General features: G+C 38.0%; 1 protein-coding gene across 12 annotated transcripts in view; it reads left to right on the forward strand.

The window, feature by feature from the left end:
• The window catches only part of LMNTD1 (lamin tail domain containing 1), a 521,212-nt gene that overhangs the window by 435,777 nt on the left and 73,352 nt on the right, over nt 1–12,083 (forward strand). For 3 of the 12 annotated variants that reach the window (XM_082738528.1, XM_082738534.1, XM_082738533.1), the window contains 2 exons: nt 1,991–2,109; nt 11,527–11,789. In XM_082738528.1, coding sequence (XP_082594654.1) covers nt 1,991–2,109; nt 11,527–11,789 — 382 coding nt within the window. The other 9 variants (XM_082738539.1, XM_082738531.1, XM_082738536.1 and 6 more) reach the window with 8 other exon arrangements.

Consider the following 12,083-nt stretch of genomic DNA (forward strand, 5'->3'; position numbering starts at 1 on the left):
CACACAGGTGTTAGAAAAAGTGCCCATCTGCTTGCAGAATAAAACCTGGGCTAAGTAGCAAGTGTTCATGTTTATTCCCACATACGTCTGGGTATCTAGGCTGGGTATAAATGGGGGAAGGGTGCCCACCAGCTCTTTTGTTCTTAGAGAAATTTCTTAAAGATGTCTACCCCTCTAGCAGACATTTTGAGATTAATAAATAAATATCCAGGTGATTTTCAAACTGCTACTTATATGCTCTATCTTGGCAGTGTTATGTGTGTGCTGTATCTTTAAGGGTAGAGACTATTTTCTCTCACCCTCTGGCCCTCCTGGAGCTGATCCCACTAATTTTTAAAAGTTCCTAGTGTTAAGCCCCAATGACTGTAAAAACTCACAAAGTTGGGGCACCTGGGTGGTTCACTGGGTTAAAGCTTCTGCCTTCGACTCAGGTCATGATCCCAGGGTCCTCTCTGCTCAGCAAGGAGCCTGTTTCCCTTCCTCTCTCTTTTTGCCTGCCTCTCTGCCTATTTGTGATCTCTGTCTGTCAAATAAATAAATAAAATCTGGGGGGGGGGGGAACCTCACAATGTTAAGCTCTCTCATTTTCAAAACCAAATGTTATGGGGACTCATCTTCCCAGTGTAGGTCCTGCATGTCTAGGATGCCTGGTGTGGGACATGTTTCTCTCCCTTTCCTCTGTTTGTGGTGTCCCTCCAGTCTTTGTGGTTAGACTCTCAAGTTAGGTTTTTTCCCAGCTGGAGCTCCATCCTTTCACCATTTTCTCATGTGGCCTCCTTTCTACAGTTAACTGTAGTGAGTCTATTATGCCAGTCTTCAGATCATTTTCTGGGTTAGTTATATTGATGTAGTTGTTATCTAAGAGTATCTGTGTGACAAGGTGAGTTTAGGATCCTCCCATTCCACTATTTCACAGGGTCCCCAAGAAATCGTTTTCTCTTATTAAAACAGTTACTTTGCTCATTGTCCTTTTTATTAAATAATGCTCATCATTCCATGATGGAAGCCATTTTCTAATCCTTATTGGAAGATATCTTATCATTATTCCTTGAAGCAAGAACTATTTATTCATAGTATCTGTCTGGTTCTTGGTACAGAATAGATGTTCATTTAAATATTTAATGAATTTACTCATCCAGTAATCATATTGCTAATATATCTTAAAACTGTGTACAGTGTTAATTTTATTCTTATACCATCATTACCATAAAATATTAAGTGTGAATTTTTTATTCAAGGTTAGAATCTGAACCAACTGATTTCTTCTAAATCATACTGCTGGCATAACTAGAAGAATGTAAATCTCCTGGCTTTGATTTCACTACTTCTACCAATAGCTTTCTTTCTGCCTGAAAAGTACACAAGTTTTCTGTTACTGCTACTTGGCTATTTCCATGTGTTCAAAGAGCATTTGTCAGAACAAAACAAAAATCAAAAAAACAATTAAAAACAGTGACTAAAGCTCCAAATATTTACATACTAGCTTTGAGCCTCATAAAGCCAAAATAGATTATTGAATATTTTGGTGGCAAAATTTGTCTGACTCTCCTAAAAACAAGTTACCATATTCAATGTCTGCAAACTACAAACCAGGTGCAGTGTCAACATAATTGCTCAGAGACTGGAACCTTGTAACCATGGAGACATTACCTCACAGTGTTCTAACAGGCAGTGTTGGCCAGATGTGAAGGTTATAGTCATAAAGGTATCTGTGCTGGGTTGCCACCTTGTTTCTTGAGCTGCTTCCAGTGAAGGCCACACACCTTCACCTTGATTTGAATAATATGATTAACCAGTACTAGTATTGGCTCTGTCAGTGCTTACATACTTACTTTAGAAACCTGGTTCTGGCACCAGCTTGGGAAAGAAATTATTAGATCTGGCAGATGGCTTGAGGTAGTTAGATTAACAGCTGAGGTCACTTGAAAAAAAAAAATCTACCTTGAACTTCAACTATATTTATTACTAGTATCGTGACTTGTTTCCCCAGGAAAGAAAAGAGAATTTTCTCCTAGCCAAGATGAAAGGCATGCAAGCCAGTCAGAAAACTTTGGTGGCCCTGCAGAATGAACTTCATGAGCAGGAAGATAAAATGAAGAATCAAACACAGTAAGAATGGCACAAATGAGAGGAGGATCTGAGATTTAGAGGATAATGATAGAGTACTTGACCTCTTGTTTCAAAACATCTTATTTTAAGTAGCTGTAACTAGAATTGATTCTAGTTGATTCCATTGATTTAGAATATCTTCTAAAATTAATTAACTATAATGTACAACTATTTTTTTAACCCCAGTTTTATGAAGTTGAGTCCTTGAATAATGCAAAAATTTACCTGGACAGATCTCTGTCATATAAGACATGGTTGAGATTTCAGAACTTAACATGTTAAGGCAATTGACAGACAATTTCTTTAAAACTCTTTTACTAACCTTTGAGACAAAGAATTGCTAGAGAATTGTGTTTTTTGGAAATGCCTGTGAAGACTTTGAATAAAAACTACAACTCCCTCGCTACCCCCAAAAAGAAAAACAAAAACAATAACAATAACCAAAAAAAAAAACAAAAAAAAACCTACAAGTCCCTATTTTTACTACTAGTATGAATCATTCTATCAATAAAAACATGAGCATGAGTTTTCCAATTTTTTTTTAAAATGACCTCTAGTATTGAATATACCCAATTTAAAGCTAGTTATTTTGTACCTACATGTCCTGCATTTACTGATAAGTTCATTTTTAAAATATTTGTTCTTAGAGGTCATCTGAGAAATGATTGTTGTCCGAATTACCAATGTAGCATCTCCCAAAATAACACTGAAATGTGGGAATTGAACTTCTATAACTACCTCTGGTGTAGTACTTAATCAATTACAGAGGAAACAAAATGTAAGAAGACTTACAAAATTCCGTATGATAGAGGGCAAGCTAACTAAGCACTAGGACAAATCTCTCATCTTCCAAAAGAACTCTAACAGGATAGTGAGTGCAGAGTTTAGACAATGGGGCACATCCCATATGTCTCTTGTTAAATGTCTCACCTCTTTCAGAGGTGTGTGCAACCATTAGAAATTTCTTTTTCAGGGGTGCCTGTATGGCTCAGTAGGTTAAGCCTCTGCCTTCAGCTCAGGTCATGATCTTAGGGTCCTGCGATTGAACCCCACATCAGGCTCTCTGCTCAGCAGGAAGCTTGCTTCTCCCTCTCTCTCTCTGCCTGCCTCTTTGCCTACTTGTGATATCTCTCCCTGTGTCAAATAAATAAATAAAATCTTTAAAAAAATCTTATTCAGCCACAAATATAAGAACACTTTGTGGCCCTAAGCCAGATTTCTTTAATCACAACATTTGCAAAAGCTTATTAGGACTCTCCTGTGGAATTAAATTATTTGGAAATGGTATTATTTTACTGGAGGAAGAAAAAAACTTTGGAGCTTTTAAAATGAACATGCTGAAAAGATATAGCCAGTTTATAATGAAACGCAGATGTAAGGAACTTTGAAAAGTACATTTTCTGCTTATGTTAGTGTCAGGCAGAAATCATGTCATATGATCCTGTCTCAGGTTGGACAGAGATGAAATATTGTAACTTGACAATCTACCTCTTAGTCTCCTTTCCACAAACTACCACATCCTACTCTAGAGTATATTTTCATGGGTTAGAGGTTTTCTGACAAAGATGAGTGCTTAGGTGTCAGCAGAATAGCTAATGCTCAAGCTTTATATATACTGGCCTCGTAGTACAATTTTCAAGCCAGTGCCATTTATTTATATTCAAAAAAATGCCTGAGATGTCTGTGCCCTCTGAGAGGTACATTTAGAGAAGTCTAGTTTTGAGTACAAAGCTCTCCAGATAATAATACTTCTGATGAAGGAATTTACAAATTGTAGAACAAAATGATTATGAATACCTCCTAGTAAACAGAGAGATTAAGACTGACATCACTTTGGCAGATTTGGGTACTTCATGCTCTTGTTCCCTTATAGAAATATTTGGAAAACAAAAACAAACAACAAACCAGAGGACTTGCTAAAATATCTTTATAGTAACTCTGTAAAATAAAGAACCAAAATAGAAATAAGCCATGGAGGCAAAATTCTTAGCTCTTGACTTACAGAGGATAAATAAGTGGCCCACAATAACGGGGTGCATGAACTGGCCATTTATCCAGTTTTTCAAAAAGCTAGAGGATTTTGGACCCCAGGACTTTGTTTACAATTCAATTGTTAAATACACATATACATACACATACACACAGATTGCTTTAAGGGAACTAAGTCTCAATGTGACTCATAAAATGGAGTTGTCATAAATCTTTTCATGAGCCAAGCCATGGGAATATTACGTTACTTGTAAAATTATTGTGTTGTAGTTTAGAGGCTTTGTTTAAATACACACTAGTTAACAGATGTTTTTATGTTTTTGAAAAACAAAGAAATAAAAACCTGTGTTTGTAGTCAGATTTAATTATAAAAATAATACCTAGAAATTAAGTCTGTTTTCTTCCTTTTCTATATTCCCCTCAACATACATATACACACATACACACACACGTACACACATGCACAGACATATATACATGTATACTGTATTTAATTAATTTTCAGAATATATTTGAAAGTAGACATTAACTGGAATTTTTATAAGTATAGGAAAATCAGTTAGCAGGAATTAAAGGAAAATGTTTACTAAACAATAATATATTAAGCAGGAATTATAACCATTTTTTTAGTTAATGGAAAGGGAAATATATAGTAAGTAATAAAAGTGGTATATAAATGGTTTCTAGAGTCTCAATTTTGAGTAAAAAAAGATGTTAGAAACACTGGAATGGAGTGGAGGAGGCAAGATAGTGGAGGAATAAGGGACCCTATTTCAGCTGGTCCCCTGAATTTAGCTATCTATCTACCAAACCATTCTGAATACCCAAGAAATCAGCCTGAGAGGTAAGAATATCTATCTGGATCTCTACAACGAGAAAATCTCTGCAGGTTGCAAAGTGTGAAGGATGGAGTCGTGAATCTGCAGGCAGATATCAGAGGATAAACAGAAGGGGGAAGGAGCTGTCATAAGCTGGTGCCTCAAAAGTGATATAACACTGGAGCACAAGAGGATCCTACAATGAGAACCAGGCCCAAATTTGCAGAGAGAAAGCCCCACACAGGACCCAGGAATTGCAGGTGCACACACATGAACCTAGACACTCACAGTTTTAGAAGCCCAAAAGGCAGAGACATGCCCCAACCCTGGGGTTGACTTCTGGGAGATATGCTGTAGGCACACACCACTGCAGGAGTCTGCCTTTTTTAGTAGCACCTACAGAAACAGAGACTGTATCTTGAAGGGTTCAGTGAAGAGCAGACTATGACTTGTCTCCTCTTGGACAGAGTTTTGGGTGTGACTATTTTTGCTCTGGCTCTCAGGAGAGATGCAGAAAACCACTAGAGAACAAAAGCTAAAAAAAATGGTTTCCATTGAGGCCAACCCCTAGACAGGGACAGGGCATCTCTCCCCAAGTAGGGTTGCCTGAGTAATAGCATGGCAGGCCCTTCCCCCAGAAGACAGAGTGGAAGAACAAGAGGAAGACAACACTAGGGTCTGCATAAAATGGGTGCATCTTGCTTACATCATGGTTAATACTTTGGACTCTGTGTATTCTCTCAACCACCCCTCCACAGAGTTAGTAGGAGGAGGAACCTCCAACAGAGAAAAAAGAGACTGTGGTCTCTGCCACAGACCTAATGGTTATGAATAAAACCAAGATGTCAGAGATAGACTTCAGAATAGCAATTAGGAAGTCAATATCTAGGCTTAAGAGAAATATTAGTGACAATATAGAATCTCTAAGGGCAGAAATGAGATCTAATCAGGCCAAACTTAAAAATACTATGAACGAGATGCAGTCTAAATTGTATATCCTGACAGCCAGTGTAATGAGGCAGAAGAATGAATTAGTGAGCTAGAAGATAATATAAAGAAAGGAAGCTGAGGAGGCCTAAAATAAACAGCTAGAAGCATAGGAGAACAGACTTAAAGAGATCAGTGATGTCATGAAGCATTGCAATATCAGAATTAATGGGATCCCTGAGGGGATGGAGAGAGAGAAAGGACTAGAAGGCATATTTGAACAAATTGTAGCTAAGAACATCCCAAATCTGGGGAAGTAAACAAGCATTTGTGTCCAAGAGGCAGAGAGGACCCTTCCCGAGATCAATAAGAACAGAAAAACATCCCAGCATATAGGAGGTAAAACCTGCAAATCTTAGACCCAGTGAAGCTATTCTGAGAGCAGCTAGGGGGAAGAGATTTCTTACATATGGAGGGAGGAATATCACAGGGTTGCAAATTAGATAAAATGCATCACCCATCCAGATGCTGTCTACAAGAGACTCATTTTGAATATAAAGATACTTACGGTTGAAAGTCAAGGGATGGAGAACATCAGAAAAATTAGATTTTAAGCTAAAGACTGTAGTAAAAGATGTAGAGGGACAGTATATCACACGTAAAGGGTCTGTCCCATAAGATCTAACAATTATAAATATCTATCCCCCAACATGGGAACAGCTGAATGCATAAGCCAACTATTAACCAAAATAAAGAATTATATTGATAATAATACTTTAATAGCAGGATGTCTTAACACTCCACTCTCAGAAATGGACAGATTTATCTAAGCAGAAGATCAACAAAGAAACGAGCTCTGAATGACACATTGGACCAGATGGACCTCATAGATACATATAGAACATTCCACCCTAAACAACAGAATACTCATTCTTCCCAAATGCACATGGAACTTTCTCTGGAATAGACAATATATTGTGTCACAAATCAGGTCTCAACCAATACCAAAAGACTGAAATTATTCCCCGTGTATTTTCAGACCATAGTGTTTTTTTTTTCTATTTTAATTTTTTATTTTTTACAAACATATATTTTTATCCCCAGGGGTACAGGTCTGTGAATCACCAGGTTTACACACTTCACAGCACTCACCAAAGCACATACCCTCCCCAATGTCCATAATCCCACCCCCTTCTCCCAAACCCCCTCCCCCCAGCAACCCTCAGTTTGTTTTGTGAGATTAAGAGTCACTTATGGTTTGTCTCCCTCCCAATCCCATCTTGTTTCATTTATTCTTCTCCTACCCACTTAAGCCTCCATGTTGCATCACCACTTCCTCATATCAGGGAGATCACCTCACACCAGTCAGAATGGCTAAAATCAACAAGTCAGGAAATGACAGATGCTGGTGAGGATGCGGAGAAAGGGGAACCCTCCTACACTGTTGGTGGGAATGCAAGCTGGTGCAGCCACTCTGGAAAACAGCATGGAGGTTCCTCAAAATGTTGAAAATAGAACTGCCCTATGACCCAGCAGACCATAGTGTTTTGAAACTGGCACTCAATCATAAGAAAAAAATTGGAAGGAATTCAAACACATGGAAGTTAAAGACCATCCTGCTGAAGAATGTTTGGTTCAACCAGGAAATTAAAAAAGAACTTAAACAATTCATGGAAACCAATTAGAATGAAAACACATTGATCCAATATCTATCAGTTACTGGAAAGGCAGTCCTAAAGGAGAAATACATAGCCATCCAAGCCTCACTCAAAAAAGTAGAAAAATCCAGAATGCACAAGCTAACCTTACACCTAAAGGACTTGGAGAAAGAATAGCGAATAAAACCTAAACCAAGCAGGAGAAGGGAAGTAATAAAGATTAGAGCAGAGAGCAATGAAATACAAATCAGAAAAACAGTAGAGCAGATCAATGAAACTATAAGCTGCTTCTTTGAAAGAATTAATAAGATAAAATTCTGGAAAGACTAAGAAGAGAGAGGACCCAAATTAATAAAATCATGAATGAAAGGGGAGAGTTCATGACTAACACCAAGGAAATAGAAACAATTATTGGAAATTACCAGCAACTATATGCCAACAAATTAAGCAACCTGGAAGAAATACATTCATTTCTGGAAACTTATAAACTACCAAGACTGAAACAGGAAGAAATAGACAATCTGAATAGGCCAATAAAGAGTGATGAAACTGAAGCAGTTAAAACAAACAAACAAACAAAAAACCTCCTAAAAACAAGAGCCCAGGGCCAGAGGCTTCCCAGGGGAATCTTATCAAACATTTAAGGATGAAATAATACCTATTTTCCTGAAGCTGTTTCAAAAGATAGAAACAGAAGGGAAATTTCCAAACTCATTCTATGAGGCCAGCATTACCCTGATTTCAAAACCAGGCAAAGACACCATAAAAAGGAGAATTACAGACAGATATCCCTGATGTTGAAATGGGTACAAAATAATAAGATCTTAGCCGATAGAATCCAACAATACATTAAAAGGATTATCCCTCACGACCAGGTGGGATTTGTTCCTGGGGGACAAGGGTGGTTCAACATTCGTAAATCAATCAACATGCTAGAGCACATTAAAAAAAAAAAAAAGACAAGAACCATATGATCCTCTCAAATTGATGCAGAAAAATCATTTGACAAAATACTGCATCTTTTATTGATTAAAACTCTTTAGAGTATAGGGATAGAAGGAATATACCTCAATTTCATAAAAACCATCTATGAAAAGCCCACAGCAAATATCATTCTCAATGGGGAAAAGCTGACAGCTTTTCCCTTAAGGTCAGAAACATGACAGAAATCCCCACTCTCACCACTATTGTTCAATATAGTACTGGAAGTCCTAGCATCAACCGTCAGAGAACAAAAGGAAATAAAGGAATCCAAATTGGCAAAGAAGAAGTCAAACTCTCTCCCTCATAGATGACATGACACTTTATGTGGAAAACCCAAAAGACTCCAAAATTACTAGAACTCATACAGCAATTCAGAAATGTGGCAGGATACAAAATCAATGCACAGAAATCAGTTGCTTTCCTATACACTAACAATGTAACTGCGGAAAGAAAAATTAAGGAGTCGATTTCATTTACAATAGGACCAAAAACCATAAGATATCCTGGAATAAACCTAACCAAAGAGGTAAAGAATCTGTACTCTAGAACTTTTTATGAAAGAAATTGAGGAAGACACAGATGGAGAAACATTCCATGCTCATGGACTGGAAGAATAAACATTGCTAAAATGTCTATCCTTTCCAGAGAAATCTACACTTTCAAAGCAATCCCTATCAAAATACCATCAACATTTTTCACAGAGCTGGAAGAAACAATCCTAAAATTTGTACAGAACCAGAAAAGACCCCAAATAGCCAGAGGAGTGTTAAAAAAGAAAACCAAAGTTGGGGTCATCACAATGCTTGACTTCAAGCTATTTTACGAAGCTGTGATCATCAAGACAGCGTGGGACTGGCACAAAAATGGACACGGAACAATGGGACAGAATAGAAAGCCCAGAAATCAACACTTGACTCTATGGTCAACTAATCTTTGATGAAGAAGGAAAGAATATCTAATGGAAAAAAGACAGTCTCAGGGCACCTGGGTGGCTCAGTCATTGAACGTCTGCTTTCAGCTCAGGTGATGATCCCAGAGTCCTGGGATTGAGCCCTACATTGGGTTCCCTGTTCAGTGGGAAGCCTGCTTCTCCCTCTTAGTCTTTCCTTGCTTGCATTCCCTCTCTCTGTCAAGTAAATGAATTAAATATTTTAAAAATTAAAAAAAAAAAGAAAAAAGAAAAAATCTCTTCAATAATAGGTGCTGGGAAAATTGAACCGCCACAGACAGAGGAATGACAATGGACCATCCACTTACACCATACACAAAGATAAACTCAAAGTGGATGAGAGACCTCAGTGTGATACAGGAATCCATCAAAATCCTAGAGGAGAACATAGGCAGTAACCTCTTTGACCTCTGCCATAGCAACTTCTTTCATGACACGTTACCAAAAGCAAGGGAAACAAAAGCAAAAATGAACTTTTGGTACTTCATCAAGATAAAAAGCTTCTGCACAGCAAAAGAAATAGTCAACAAAACAAAGAGGCAACCCATGGAGTGAGAGGAGACATTCACAAATGACATTACAGATAAAGGGCTGGTATCCAAGATCTATAAAGAACTTGTCAAACTCAAAACCCAAAAAACAAATAATCCGGTTAAAAAATGGACAGAAGACATCCAAAGAACAAATAATCTAATCAAGAAATGCACAGAGGACATGAACAGACATTTCTGCAAAGAAGACATCCAGATGGCCAATAGACACATGAAAACGTGCTCCACATCACTCAGCATCAGGGAAATACAAGTCAAAACCACAATGAGATACCACCTCACACCAGTCAGAATGGCTAAAATTAACAAGTCAGGAAACGACAGATGCTGGCGAGGATGTGGAGAGAGGGGAACCCTCCTACACTGTTGGTGGGAATGCAAGCTGGTGCAACCACTCTGGAAAACAGTGTGGAGGGTCCTCAAAAAACTGAAAATAGAGCTACCCTATGACCCAGCAATTGCACTACTGGGCATATATCCTAAAGATACAAATGTGGAGGTCCAAAGGGGCACATGCACCCGAATGTTTATAGCAGCAATGTCCACAATAGCCAAATTATGGAAGAAGCCAAGATGTTCTTCACTGGATGAATGAATAAAGAAGATACGGTTCATATATACAATGAAATTACACTCAACCATTGGAAGGGATGAATACCTACCATTTGCATCGATATGGATGGAACCAGAGGAGATTATGCTAAGTGACATAAGTCAATTATCACATCATTTCACTCATATGTGGAACTTAAGGAATAACATGGAGGACATTAGGGGAAGGAAGGGAAAACTGAAGGGGGGGGGAATCAGAGGGGGAATGAACCATGAGAGACTATGGACCCCAGGAAACAATCTGAGGGTTTCAGAGGGGAGGGGTTTGGGGGGAAGAGTTTAGGGTGATGGGTATTAAGGAGGGTACATGTTATAATGAGCACTGGGTGTTATACACAAATAATGAATCATTGAACACTACATCAAAAACTAATGATTTACTGTATGGTGACTAACATAACAGTATGAAATGGTTGGTAGCATTTTGTGATTTTTTTGGTAAAATTTTTGGTTGGTAGCATTTTGGTGATTTTTCTTTTCTTCTTTCTACTTTTAGCCTTTTTCAAAATCATCTACAGCAACAATTGATGGATATTTATTTTTTATTTTTATTTTTTAAATAAATATTTTATTACTTTCCTTGAGAGAGAGCACAAGAGAGAACAGAGGGAAAGGGAGCACAGAAGGAGAGTCAGACTACCCCTGAGCAGGCTTCAGTGTGGGACTCAATCCCAGGACCCCAAGATCATGACCTGAGCTGAAGGCAGATACTAAATCAGCTGAGAAGCCCAGGCACCCTGATTGACTGATTTTTAGTTAAAAGAGTAAATAAAAGCATTTCTTAACATTCATGCATCTTATTTAGATTGTTAAAACTACAACTATAAGATGTCCTTATGCTTATGTAGATACATAAGTCCTTTGAAAAGCAGAACTCTGGGTAATAATCATAGTTCATGATTCTTATGTTCATGTCTATTCATTTTTAGTTTCTCACTTATTGTACTATTTTTTGTACACAGAAGAAAAGATACCCAAGACAGTCTCCTAATGACACAGCGATCTTTAGCACATTTTTTTCCGACAGCCAATTCAGATCCAGCATTGTCATTTCCATGGTCATTATCCTACGAAATGCCTCTTGATTACACTCTGTCTAGCCCTCACTTTAGTGGACTAACTGTATCAACAATTGGGCAGAAGACTCCTAAAACTACAGGAGTGGGACTTTCCAGATCAGAAAACAGCGTGGGTAAGCAAAACATGTACTGATTTTTTTTTTTTTTAAGATTTCACTCATTTATTTGACAGACAGAGATCACAAGCAGGCAGAGAGGCAGAGAAAGAGAGAGAGAGAGAGAGGAGGAAGCAGGCTCTCTGCCGGGCAGAGAGCCCAATGCGGGACTCGATTCCAGGACCCTGGGATCACGACCTGAGCCAAAGGCAGAGGCTTTAACTTGCTGATTCACCCAGGGACCCCATACCAATTTTTTTAAGATTATTTTTAAATCATGTAGTTTAATAGATTTTTATATGCCTACAAGTC

Source organism: Mustela nivalis (genome assembly GCF_964662115.1).
Source record: "Mustela nivalis genome assembly, chromosome: 7".
NCBI classification, from domain to species: Eukaryota; Metazoa; Chordata; class Mammalia; order Carnivora; family Mustelidae; genus Mustela; species Mustela nivalis.